The 14286-nt window shown below is 47.8% G+C and overlaps 1 protein-coding gene across 2 annotated transcripts in view; it reads right to left on the minus strand.

Annotated features, from left to right (window-relative positions):
* The window catches only part of Inpp5a (inositol polyphosphate-5-phosphatase A), a 189060-nt gene that overhangs the window by 11011 nt on the left and 163763 nt on the right, over positions 1 to 14286 (minus strand). For both annotated transcript variants that reach the window (XM_057777435.1, XM_057777436.1), the window contains exons 10-12: positions 10489 to 10584; positions 10322 to 10396; positions 2016 to 2089 (exon numbers count right to left, since the gene is read on the minus strand). In XM_057777435.1, the coding sequence (XP_057633418.1) occupies positions 2016 to 2089; positions 10322 to 10396; positions 10489 to 10584 (245 nt within the window). The remainder of the gene's footprint in view (positions 1 to 2015; positions 2090 to 10321; positions 10397 to 10488; positions 10585 to 14286) is intronic.

A 14286-nucleotide genomic window follows, 5' to 3' on the forward strand; every position in this document is an offset into this window, starting at 1 on the left:
AAAATACGGTCATTTCAGGGGTACTCTGCATAACTAACCTTCCCTGAGTGGGAATATGGGAATCCTGGGCACTGTGCTGTACAAACCTCTCCCCATCTCTGAACACAGGGATGGCTCTTACATTCTTTCCTGTTTGTGCCAAAGTTTGTGCCTTAAAAATCTACTGATGTCTTTGCTTCCTGAGTTTGTCAGGGGATTTGATCCTGACAAACAGGCTGGAGGGGGTGGGCCTACTCCCCACCAGCCTCAGCTTGGCATGGGGAACTTTCCTGGGAGGCTTGTGGCTCCAGATGCTGGGGTCATTGTTTAGGGTCCCTTCTTGATAACACAACATTCAATTGACTAGAACATGCCAGTATGTCAAGATGGCTTCAACCCTGCTCCTGCCAGGTGGGGAAAGCGGGTCCCTTGGTTGTCATGTGGGTCAAGGGCTCTCTCTTAACTGCTTGGGCTTAGACTACAAGGCCCTCTGGGTTTTCAGCCTGGCCAGATCCTAAGCTGTACCTTTGGTGTTTAGGTAACTTTCAAGACTGCAACAGTGTGAGAAAAAATCTCAAGACAGATGCTAAATTCAATGCAGAAGTCTTGAGGGGCAGGCATGTCCCCATCCTACTGCAGACCCTGGACCTCTCAGCTCTTGGCCAAGCATATGTATGTTTCCATGAATACCATGATTCACTGGGGATATTCAGAGTGTCTGAGAGTCACATGATGGCCAGAGCAGGTCCCTCAAAGCTTGACAGGATGTACCTGGTGAGTCACTTGGTTGCCCATGAATGTGATCCAGTGTTATGCTGGTTACCACTGGCTGTAGGTCAGAGACTCGTGAGGTTACCTCCTGGAGCTATGCTGCTAAGAACCAATATGTTAAGTGTCTAATATCTTGGCCTGGGTACTAACTAGATGTCTGGGAATTACTAGGGCCTGTGGCCCTGTTTCCCCATCTCCAAAACTCTATCCAGTTCCCTCACCTTAGTCTTCTAGGTCAGGGGTATGGGCTGGCAGCTGAAAAGGAAGGAACCATAAGAATCTAGTCTGTGCAGAGATGGGTCTCCCCACTGCACGTTTGATTATGTCCAGTTGGCACAGAGATAGAGGACACTGGCAGAGAGGGGAATAGCTGTCTGGCTGTCAGACGCATTGGATGCAGGACCCTCATTCTGAGGAAAAGATCCCCAGTATTTCCTGCCAGGCAGGTGTGAAACAGGTACCAGCAGCATGATCAAGTCGCTGGCATAATTCAGTTTGTTGGAACGTTTCCTCACCACTTTAGGTCACAAGACTTGGGATCTGACACAATCAAAGGGTTGGGAGGAGGACACCCACGGCTGCTGGAGGCCATGCCTGCAACAATCCCTTGTCCTCAGGAGCCACCTTCTGTAGACTGTTTCCAGGAAGATGCAAAGCCCAAGAGGCAAGGCACAGCTGCAGCAGATGGTGGGTAAGCTTACTTGGGTCCACTACATATCTATGTTCTGTTAGGCCTTTCCCCTTGCTTTACACTACAGCACTCTGAGACCCTGGATGTCTCAAGGGAACCAGTGCCATTGTTGCAGATATCAAGATTCCAGGAGCACCAGAGTGAAACACGGAGTACTTATCTGCTTCAGAAAGGTAGATTCAGAACTCCCTGCCAGGCAAGCCACACATGGTGCGTCTAGGTTTCCGGAGATCCTGTGCCTGCAAATCTACAACTTTATTTTTTCACATTGGAAAGGGGTCTTAAAAAAATAGAATCATTTATTACTCACAGCCAGTCCTTTCTTCCGGCCATAGCAATGACGGAAGGAGGTGTAATTCACACACATAGGTGTATGCATGCAAACAGATGCACACAACACAGGGACATACATGCAGACAGACACATGTGCAAGATGCCATGGTGATATGTACAGAGGACACATACAGACAGACACATGTGCATACATGCACATGGATGCACACACTGACACACAGGCACACCTGAGGAGATGCTGGGAAAGTTGCCTGCTCTTGACAGGTACAGGGCTCCTTACCTGGGGGGGAATGAGATGTCCAGTTCATACAGTCTGTCCTTAAAGACAGACAACTCCTTGTCAAATTCCAAGAGCTAAAGAAAAGAAAGAGGAAAACAGAATCACTTGATTTCCTCACTGGAAGGTGGTGCTCTGTGTTACCTGGGTTGTGTGTAAATTCCTAAAAGCAGGAATGACTCAAGCGTCTAGCATGATCTTGCCCTACTCAGAGAAGATCCCTCACTACTGAGACTCTGGGGTGCCAGCCTGGCTCTACCATCCAACTGCCTCTGCTGTGAGCAGTGCAAGAACAGTGCTCAGACTGCCTGGTCCTGCTCACACGAGACACATGAATACGTCCCAGAAAGCATGCACCCAAGTGGGACCTGGATATCCTTTCCAGAGCGAGGGGAAAATGTCCCAAACCGAAAGTGACCCTCAGAGTGAGCAAAACCAACTCAGCGCATCAGAAGCTGCAGCTGAGCCTGCACACTGGTGAGAGTCTAGAAGCCAGCTGGGTGGAAATATTCACTTCGGCATGCAGGGAAAGTGGCAGGCAGCCTGGCTCCCTCAGGAGGCTTCCATCAGAGTCCTATGACTGCTGGAAGGAGAGCTCCCCACCAGCCATGGCTCTGTCCAGTCACCATGAACACCCTGTGGGACACTATCCATTAATCATGTCCTACACCACAGCTGTGTGTAGCCATGGCATCGTGCTGGGGCTCCCCTCAGAACCACACCGTGTCTCCATTTCTTCCTACCACCTCATCCATCATTCTCGAATGCGCAATTACCAGCATGTGTACACTGTAATTACTTGTGTGCCAGTCTGCTACCTGCTCACTGGCATGGCTCTTCTGCTTGCCTGCCCCTTGGAGAGTTGCCTTCATCAGATCAGCACCAGACTGGGTGCCACTCCTATCAACCAGAGTGACTTGGCCCTGGATATAGGTCAAGTCAAGGCCAGTCAAAATTCCCCTCTGAGGTGATGTTTACACGAGAGGAGAAAAGGTAAGCTATCACTCCAGACAGAGCCTCCTTATTAATATCATAACCTCAGAGCCATGTGGTGGCATGCTGGACATTCAGACTCAAGCCAGAGGGTCAGAGGGTCTCAGACCATGTCTGGCCTGGCTCCAACACTGGCTTCCATTTAGCACTACCATGGTCTTGAGCATATGAAGAAAACAGGAAGAAACAAGTTTGCTTGGAGGTGCTGCCAGTGTGAGTCAGGAGCCAGTGTTCCCCAAAGGTCTCGGCTAAAGCCTGAGGCAGCTCAGAGTTACAAAGTACAATAAGCAACAGGTGCATTGACCCAAAGCACAGAAGCACTTGGTTGGAGTAGTTTCAGGAGACTGGGTGGAGCACAGCACCCCACCCTCTTAAATCCCTTCTCTTTTCCATGTTTACTGTGGACTTTTAAAGAGGATATGCAACCCCTTGAGGTCTCCTGAATAGGCTCCTGAGAGGTGACTGGAACTCCACTCTTCAATTAAATGACTTCATTGCTTCTGGTTGCCAAGGTTCTGGACTGTCTACTGCCTTTTCATGCATTATATGGCAACTTCTTCAGGTTACTGTAAGATTTCTTCCTCTTGTCAATGCTCTGTTTCACTTGGTCACTTGGTGTCTGAATTTTCCATTCTTTCAGCTCAAGATACACCGCTTCTCAGGATCTTTGATGTAGACAGGTGTGAAAATCGGCAGGTGATCTCTTCCTGCTGGAAGGGGCCCTCTGTCCACCCATCTTGTCTCTGCTCCAGACCTTCTGCCACACCAAGTTTTAGTGCTCTTTCTGGGCCACTCCTCCACTTAGTCTCTAGTTTTTAAAAAAATCCTGTCTTCAGCAATGTCTACTCAGTCTGGATGTTCATCCATTTACTCTCAACAACTACGGTCTTAGAAGTTCTATATATCCCCAGCTGTCTGACATTTTCGTGGGTCTTCTGTGCCTCTGGCTGTTGTCTTCAGATCCTTGATCAAAAGTAGAGTGCTTCTCCCATGCTCTGCTGACTGAGACTGTGACCTTGTCTTTACTGGTTCAAAGCTTGAGAAAATTTCTAGTTGTGAATGTGGTCTACCATACAGAATATTCTAATCCACTCACAGAAAATAAACAAATTTTAGAGTCCTCACAAGGAAGCTGTGGGCTGGACATTCACTGACCCGTGGCCACCTGTTGGTCTGAGGCCCACTGTACTAGAATGACACCTGCCTGGGCCACAGAAGTCATCAGGTCAGAGTCTTCTTGCCTTTGTGGGCTCTCAGTCTGCCCTACCTCCCACCCTGGCTCTGTTCAGACTTCTAGAAGCAGAAAGGGGACACAAAAGCTGGGAACACAGACAGGGACCCTGCAGAGCTGGAATTTAGGCCAACGAGACTTATTTAACCTTGGATAATGAAGTACTGTCTTTGTGCACGGTTAAGTGTTGCTCAGGAGTGGGCAGTCACTGCCTCTGACTGCCAAGGTCCACAGGAGTTTGTGAGCACAGGAGGGGCAGATAAAGCATTTGAATGTTTAGGCTTAGGCCATACTTTTCTCTACCTTGCATATTCCTCCTCTGCACCCACAGGCCAGAAGCCTCCTGGACATGAGAAGGACAGATGAACAGGGTTAGCCAAGGGTCCATGCCCACCCACTAGTCATACAGTCTAGGTTTCCAGTTTTTCAGTTCTGCCATGACCCTGGTACCAAAGCCGTGCTATCAACATTAAAGTTCTTTGACAAGCATTCTGAGCACATATACTCATATGTGTGTGTGTGTGTGCAATATACATGACTGTAAATATGTACATACACAGCACTATATATATACACACACATACATATACACACAAATACATACACTCATACACATGTACACATGCCTACACACACACACACACACACACACACACACAAATACTTTGTTTTAAAGCTATGGGCTGGGCTGAGGGAGTACATGGGAGACTACCTATATCAGACCACTAAATGCCGACCAGTTCTGGACACTTCCCCAAAGGTGAAGAAACTCTAATTCTTGACATGCACATGAGTGTGTCCATATGTGTGTGAGGATGTTGAGTACCTGTGACTCTGACCTCATGTGTGAGGGTGGCCTTCATTGTCACTCATCCAACATTCTCCAGTTTTAAATGTTCTCAAGGCACTGCAGCGCTGTGCCAGGATTCCCTGAGAGCCTCTTCAGGGTTAGCATCTATTTCTGGATGGCCAGGGCCTATCTGTTAGGGTTCTGCCTGAAGTCACCAATGTGGACATCATGTATCGCCTTCCATGCAGGGAAAAGTGCTGCTGCAAGGATTTGCCAGAAAGATCCAGCTAATTGTGACAGATCTAAGCATTAACCCACTGCACACACAGGCACACGCTCCAATAAACACAACCATACACAAGTTTGTGAAAAGAACAGTGTGAAAAAAGCCTGGGCTGGAGGGGAGTGTGTGTGTGTGTGTGTGTGTGTGTTAGGGAGTCAGACTGGTAGAGATTTGGTCTCCCTAGTAATGATCACGCAGGGTCTGTCTATCCTATCTGGGATATTAGACCTGAGGTACCCACCACCAAGGTACTGAGGAAACTGTCACACCATGGCCTCTATTCTAAAAGAACCTTTCCTCAATTTTGTAATGTTTAAAGGAAAAAAATGTTGAATTTGGAATTTGAATTTTAAAAACTGCTTAGATGGTAAGGAGCTCAGAAACAGCAGATGAAGAACCCCCAAGTGTTCTGTCCTTACTTCTTATGCCCTTCTGCCCATGTCCACCATTACTCCCACATACCCTAACCCTTGTCCCCAGCCTCATGCTGGAGGAGACACATGTGGACACATCCTCCTGCTGGCTGGAGCTGCCTGTTGGTAGATGCTCTGGAGCTCTAATGTGCATGCTCTCTGACTGCACATTCACTCAGCTTCTGCTGTGCAGAGGGTAGGTACGGATGGGAGCCACTGGGTCCCTGCTCAACCAGCTGGCTCTGACAGGTCAGTGAAACCCTGGTCCTGTGTGACTGGCTTGCAGAATGCTCGAAGCTCCAGGACTGCCACATCAACAGGATGACGGGGTTTAAAGCTGCCGCCACCACCCACACAGGACATCAACTGTGAGGAGTTTCTGATTGGAAATTGCACCATACTGCTGGTGAATTGATAATTTGTATCTCTTTGAGATTTTTCACAAACATGATAACCAATTTCACATGTATCTTAAACGTTCTTCTTGATTACAAAGTGAAAAGCAGTCCCAATGTGTGTGGACAATGATAAAGCAGCTGCTGGCCTCATGCATCTGTCAGGAGCTGTCCCAGCTGCACAAATTCCACTGTTGCTGCGTGGACACCGCGCTGATAAAGAAAAAAGGGCTTGGAAAATCAATGCACCCGGAGCCCAGGCGGTTGCTAAACACACAGAAAACATCTCTATCCAACAGGCCAAGCACCTAGAAAATTCCCAAGCCCTGCCCTGGGACAGCCAAGGAAAATTTAATCTCTCCAAATCCTCACCAGGGCACTCCATCCTGCAGCCCTGACAGCCACACTTATAATTAATTATACAATTTCGATGGGAATATCGACTAAACAAAGCTATAAATCATAGAAAAAGTCAATACGCATGGACACATTCAATCATGTCCCGGCCAATGATTACTACTCTTAAAATACAATAATTATTTTCAGGAGCCAGCTTGAATTAAATTTCTGTCAGACGAGTACAAGACCGGTGGTTGATGAAGGATGCGATGGATTTTGGGGGCTGAGTCCGGCTCGGGCACATCCATCCAGCAGAGGTAGTTTGTTTGTAGTGCTTGTGGCACAGCGTGTTCAACCAGGCCACGAGGATGAGATTATCTCCATTGCTCATTAGGTTGAAGGGACTCAGAGTCTGGCTTGAGTGATGGTGGCCAATTCCTTTGAATATATGTAATCTGGGCAGAGGCTGGGCATTAGCAGTATGCCCGGGACATTTCTGAAAGTACGTCTCAGATTCGGAATAGCAGCCTTTGGAAGCAGGTATCACTTGAGCTCCAGGAACCTGGCAAACCTGATGACTTCTTAGGTGAGCTTCTGGCAGATAGGCATGAGTGCCAAGAACTCACTTGGTGGAAATGCTCCCTACTTCAAAGCTGAATTCTTTTATGAGAGAGTCAAGTTCAAAACATTTCCTGGGTGTTCAAACTTTTTTTTAAAACAACACCTTCAAACCCTTCTCCCTACTGGGTTGTCTTGTCCAGCCTTGATATGAGGGTTTATGCCTTGTCTTATTGCATCTTGTTATGCTGTGTTCAGTTGATGTCCCTAGGAGGTCTGCTCTTTTCTGAAGGGAAATGAGGAGCACTGGATCTGGGGGAGAGGGGAGATGGGGTAATGACTCCGAAAAGTGGAGGAAGGGGAAGCTGTGGGCAAGACGTATTGTATGAGAGAAGACTAATGAATAAACAAACAAAAGCAAAATTGAAAAAAATCAATTAAACAAACAAACAAAGCAGCAGGGCCTTTCTTACTATGCAGCCTTCAGTGGCCTCACACTGCGATCTTCTGTCTCACCTCCCAGGTCTGCGATGATATATACCATGTCTATACATCTATCTGTACATGCCTAGTGCAATTTTTCCTTCTTCTTCTTCTTCTTTTTTTTTTTTTGTTTGTTTTTCGAGACAGGGTTTCTCTGTAGCTTTGGTGCCTGTCCCGGAACTAGCTCTTGTAGACCAGGCTAGCCTCGAACTCCCAGAGATCCACCTGCCTCTGCCTCCTGAGTGCTGGGATTAAAGGTGTGCGCCACCACCGCCCGGCTTTCTTTTCCTCTTCTTAAAAAATTTTTTGTGTGTGTGTGTTCATGTATGTGTGTGCTGGAGTGCTTGTATACACTTTTGTGTGAATATACATGAGGCCATGGCTCAGTGTGAAGTGTCATCTTCAGTCATTCTCTAAGTTACTTTGAGATAGGATTTGTCACTGAACCTGGAGCCCACTGATTCAATTAGACTTGCTGATCAGGGAGTCCCAAAGAGCCTCCCCTTTCTGCCTTCTCAACGCTGAGATAACAGATTCACACTGCCAAACCTGGTTTTAAAAAAACAAAACAAAACAAGGACACTAGAGATCTGAACTTAGTTCACGGTGGGCACTTTAACCTGAACAATCTCCCCAGCCCTTCTTCTTTTGTTTCTTTGAGGTATGGTCTCATGTAGCCCAGGCTGGCTACAAACTCTATGCAGCCGAGGATAACCTTGAATTCCCGCCTCTCCTGCTTATAGTCTTACGGCAACAGAACTACAAGAATAACCACTCAAATTTCACCTTAAAGAAAGGTCAGAACAGTGTGTGCTGAAGGTAGATTATCTTCTGGAGAAGAACAAGGCTGGTCATTTCAGTGGCACAGCTAATTCTCATCTCTATATTAAGAAAGCCTTGCGGAGCCCCGAGACCCCAGTGGCACACCCCTGGATATTTCGAGGACCCATTTTTACATTCTCTTTCCCAGTGCTGCCCAAGGTCAAACTGTTCTCTCCTTAGCTGCTGGAGTCTCCTTATCTGTCTCTCTGCTTCTTCCAAAACACCCTGTGTCCTTGGTGATCCTTGTATCCTCCATCTTGCCTTGTGCAAAGTACCAACTGACTTTACTTTTCTGGCTCAAAAGAGCAAGCTCTAGCGGGGCCCCCAAACACCTTCCCCTGGCCTTCCCTAAGCTTGGAAATCATGTAGAAGGGGCCAGTGTATATAACCTAGGTGCCCAGGCTCCTAGGGGTTCTTGCTCTACTCTTTTCTTGTTTTTTCCAGAGACAGCAACTCACTATGTAGCTTTGCCTGGCCTTGAATGCATCAAGTTCGACTCTGCCTCCTGAGTGCTAGGATTAAAGGTCTGTGCCACCATGCCCAATGTGATCTGTTCTTTTGTTCCAGTGAACTGGAAAGTGACCTATACCTGCACATGGCTGGCAGAATAACACAACCATTGCCCTAGGGAAGCCCCTCTAGTAGGAACCACCAGTGACCACAGTCTTTGAGTGACTGAGCATGCAAAAAGGGACCAGTGGGCACTGATGCAGGACCAATGGAGAGGGAAAGGAATCCATCAGAGGCTGCTAAAGGACTCAGTGGGGAGAATCTATATGAAGCCCTCCTATGGACAAGCAGGAGTAGAGTCAGGGATACTTGCAAGGTCAGCATGGCATGTGGCAGGAATGAGGTTAGTAATCAGTCCCAAGGCAGGTGGGTCAGGCCTGCCACAGCAGTGGCAATGGACTAGGTTTCTCGAGGAACATCTGCTGGGCCTGAATAGTAGAAGGAGTTGGTGTACTCTGGGCCGGATGAGTAGCAAGGGGCTAGTGTGACTTCCTAAGAGAGGTTACAGCATGGGGGGCTGGGCATGCAGCTCACTATGTTCTGGTAAATGTGGAGCTCTGCTGGGGGTGGGAGCTATAGTATGTTGTGACAATCTCTATGGTACAAACTCTACCTTTCTGGCCAAATCTAAACTATACTGTGGCCACTGTATTTAATGGCCAGCAGGGTGTATTTAATCACAGCATGCACCTGCCAGTCCCAATACATACATACAAACATATAAACATACAAACATACATACATACAAACAACAGTTACATTCAGGCCCCTCTAAGTGCTAGTCTGCTTGTGGCTTAGATCAGCGCAGGTGCCCACGACTAGAGATGCCTTTCCAGCAGCCGTATTCTTGAAGGTTTGAGTGGCACATTCTTGACATAAATTTCAATTTACATGCATATGCTTATATACACTACAATTATACATGTATACCTGTCCACACAAATGATAAAAATGCAGTTATGTGCACGTACACACACATAAACATCAACTAACATAATGCATGTGGACATATGCTTATATACTCAGGTACACACCCCCACACACGTGTACACACACACACGAGCACACGCATGTACATATAGGCCTTGAATTCACAAGCCCATAAGGACATGAGGGACTTGCTCGCTTCCATCACACATATGTGCCGCTTCTCCCTATTCAAAATTAGGTTCCAAGTCCGTGCTGCATACCTGAGGCCATGAACTCTCTAGTATCCACAGTAGCAGGCAGGGCCTTACTTCTCTCACTCAGGAGATTCCAGTGCTCATAGGTCATAGGAACACTGCACTGCCCATTGACAGGATGATAATCCTGGCAGCCTAGCCTAGCCTGCCCCAGCCCTATAAGTCACCTCCTCCAAGTCAGCCTGGGGCTCAAGTTGAACTCTGGGTGGCCTGAACACATGTAGATGTGCTTATGGTACTCCAGGGCCAGGAGTGTCTCATGGGAAGGATCTAGGATGACCACGTATATGCCTTAAAATAGAACTCACCGCAGTGCCGTTGTTGTCCCGGAAGACATCCTGGTTGAAATAGTCGAAGAGCTTCTTTTCCAACTGGAGTACAACCTGCCGGGTCAGAGATGCTTCAGTGCCCTGCACAGTTCCCACTCCTCAGGCTGGTGGTGGCTGGTGGCTACCCTTAGTCATGAGCCACTTACCTTCCGGTCATTGTCTGACTCCCGAAATATCAACTTTACAACCTCATTGGTATCAGCAGCCCGGACTGTCTGCATCGTGGCCTTTGTACAGAGAGTCTGCAAGAAAACAAGGGTGCTCAGTCCCAGTCTGTCCACCCATTGCCCCAGCTGGTTTCACCCAAAGCCCATAATCAATGGTTTCCCAATGTCCAATGGGAAGGGAAGGAGATCAGTGTTCCTTGACACAAGAATTACACATCCAGGAGACCAGCTAGACAGTCCTTATGGGCTATCACTCAGAAAGCCCTCCACCAGGCTATACAAGGTTCTGACTGAGTGTGGCTGAGAGTGCAACACAGATGCAAGACGCTTATGCTTCTTCAAGAGCCAAGGTTTTGTCAGTGTCTATGCCAGGCAGCAAGTTGAGCCCTTCAAAGGGCTCCTTGTTGGTGCTGTCTCTCCTGAGCCTCCCCAAGCCCTATGGGGCTAGCTAAGGCATCAAGCTGCAGTATGGGCTATGGCATAGGGCACTAAGTCCAGGAGGTCCAGAGGTGGACGGTCAAAAGGTCAGAATCTCAGAAGACAAGTCCTGGGCTCTGGCCAGGAGTCAGGAGAACTGAGGGTGGGTGTAACAGGATACAAGAGCAGCGAGTAGCCTGATGAAGTCAGCAAATCTCAGACAGCCTTTTCCACCAAAGGAAGGCTGGCTGTGGAGCAACCACTAACATTCTTGTTGCATGCTTGGCTGTGCGGTTTTTGGTGCTCCTAAACCAAAAGCAACCAGCTAGAGCATTGGTTGATAATTAAATTCATGCCTGCTTGAATTAGCCTCAATACATGCAGGAAGGGGTCAAAAAGGTCACTCCCGAAAGGCAGGACAAAGTTGGGGACTGCCCCGCCTGCCAGGCACAGGAGCCACTAGAAGCAATAGCCCTCCCCCTCCGCTGTGCCCCAATACATACACTACAGGAGCCTGGAGCTGACAGGAGGATGAAAACAAGACACTCACAGACACAAGTGACAATGCAACACAAGATGCCTAGAGCCAAATGCAAAAGACCTCTTAGACAAATGAAGGTTCTCAGGAACTGCCTCTTGCCTTGATGATAAAGGGGGTGGCTACTTTATCAGCCAACCGATTATTTACACAAAAATGTGTATAAACAGCTGAGTCAAACAGAAAACAAGAGCCTTGTCACCTGGGCTGGGGTTATAGGAGGAGCTACTTGGGGCTAGTGACAGTCCTCAACTGGGCATATGTAAATGAAACATTTTTAGTTTTTATTTTTTTAAACAAAGAGAATGAGCTTTACTTAAAAGGAGATCAGTTTACTAGAAGTATCTGACCTTTTAAGGTCTCTATACTGCAGGATCCCTTGGGGGTCTGTGCTGTGAGAACCCAGAAAAATTGCTTAGGTTCAGGATTCTGCACCTTCATTCCTGCCTGGGATCCACTGAGGTGTCAGATACCCACTGGGCACAAACCTCAGGTGCTCCTAGGCAGCTGTGCCAACACAGCACCCATACTATAAGGTGCATGAAGACAAGGGATGAGTAGAGTTAGCCAGCCCTATGTGCAGCATTCCAGCCCAGGCTTGCCACTCCCCAAGCACACTTTAGGCCAGGCCATTGACATTCAGGGCACAGATCAGCTAACCCAGCCAAGCCCCCAAAGTGGCTTTTGGACTCTGTGTCACAAATCAGTCTGGCTGCCTTGGAACTGTGGAGGATTAGGACAAGTACCCAAACAACCAGGGGCATCAAGGCCACCCAGCCCCCTGCATCCCATGGAGGTCTTGGCCCATCCTGATGCTAATGCGCTTAAGTGGCTTAAGCTGCTTTCTATGAATGGGGGAACGGCTCTGGGTGGGGGCATACAGGCAGAGGGCCATTGTGACCACTGCAAGACAGTTCAGGAAATGCATGGTCGTGTCTCCTTGAAGGCATCTGCCCACAACTGTTAAAAGCCCTGCTTTATCTCACCAAGCTGGCAGCTCCCAAAGGATCGACATCTGAAGGTCCCCAGAGCTGTGCAGGAGCCAGCCACCCCGCCCCCTTCTCCCACATCCCTTCTCATGGAACCTCCCCATTCACAGGTTGTAAAGGCTCCATCAGGACTGAGCAGGCAAAGCGGCCTTCTCTTGGCCTTTCAAACCCGGGAAGTCGTGACCACTCATGCAGAAAGCTGCCAGGCCCAGCCTTTCCGGCTCAACCTAAGGAAGGGATTTTACTCTTTTGAAAGGAGAAGAAATACTCCAAATGCTATTTTAAAAAACCATCTAAGATCCATTTTTACCACCAAAGGCTGCATCACAGGGCACTGGAAGGGTTGGTTTAGTCCTTAAATGGCTGTTGTCTCCTGGAAGATGCTGGGCTCACCATGTGCCAAGGATATGTGCTTTTCCTGGTTTCTTCTTCCTTAGACAGCTACCAAACATGATGCCTAGCCTAGCGTCCCCAAGCCCAGGACACTGGTGACAGCAGCAGACAGCTGTTTTTTTGTGCTATCAAATCACACAATTTTTACAGCTCATTAGATTTGCACAAAGCTACCTAGTAATCAGATGCCCTCATGTGAGAGTAGGCATTGGCCAGCTCATCCCAGGAACTAAATCTGCTCATTTCCTCCACTCAGGTGTCACAAACTACTCGCAGGGATCAAAACTCTATTAAGGGCAAATAACTGTTGGTCCTAAAGCAGGCCAAGTCTTTCAGGTGTAATGTGAAAGGGTGCTTAGAAAAGCAAAAACTACTGTGCTTTCTTTTTAAGAAAAAAAAAATCTATCTAGCTGTTTGTCTATCTATCTATCTATCTATCTATCTATCTATCTATCTATCTATCTATCTATCCATCCTCCAAACAGGGTCTCTCTATTATGTTGCTCTGGCTATGTAGACCAGGCCTGGCCTTGAACTCACAAAGCTCTGCCTGCCTTTGCCTCCCCCTGCAAAAAATCTTTAAAATGGTATTTACTTGTGTGTGTGCACATGTGAGTGGATATGTGTGCATCACTACATGCATGTGGAGACAAGAAAACAATCTGTGGGAGTTAGTTCTCTTCTTCTACCATTTATGTTCCTGGGATGGAGCTCAGGTCATCAGTCTTGGTCACTCACTGAGGTGTCTCATTGGTCCTTATCTGTGCTTTTTGACATACCTGGGGCTAGATAGTGAGTCAGCCTCAGCCGGCCTCAAACCTCAGAATAACCAGATTGCAGCTCACCCAAAGGTCCTTACCACACTATCTCTTTATAGGGGCAGGGGAGGGTGCAGCATGAGGAGATAGTTTCTCAGTCCCAGGGCCACCTTCAAATGACCTCTGGAGACTTTGGAATCTGCTTTGGTGACCTGGGAAAGGTTTTAAGCATGCTTGCAAGTTTTGGAGCTACTCTTGATAATAGTGGTTGAGGCACACTGTAAAAATACATAAAGAGATTTTTTAAACTTCCTATCGGCAATGGAATCCAAGCAGGGGAGCTCTAAGCTCAGTGTGAGTGCATCTGGCTGGGCTGTCCTCCAGCAGTTCCCCAGCTACTAAGCTGCAAAACAAATCAAGCCATACTGCAGCCTCTTTGTGGTACCCAGCACACCAGCCTCCAAAGCCAGCAACTTTTTAAAAAAAGCATATTGGTGCATGCTTGTCAGTAGCTGAGAGTCCAAAATGGCCTTCACTGGGCAGATTTCTCTCTGTACCTTGCCATGGCAGATGGTGCACTCCACCAGGTTGGGTTTCCAAAGGATCATTTAGCCCTGGGCTAGGCAGACAGGGACTCCTAGGTCAAGCTTTCACCACCATTCTCTATTGGTCTCTGGTACCA

The sequence above is a fragment of the Chionomys nivalis genome, chromosome 8 (assembly GCF_950005125.1).
Source record: "Chionomys nivalis chromosome 8, mChiNiv1.1, whole genome shotgun sequence".
Taxonomy (NCBI): domain Eukaryota; kingdom Metazoa; phylum Chordata; class Mammalia; order Rodentia; family Cricetidae; genus Chionomys; species Chionomys nivalis.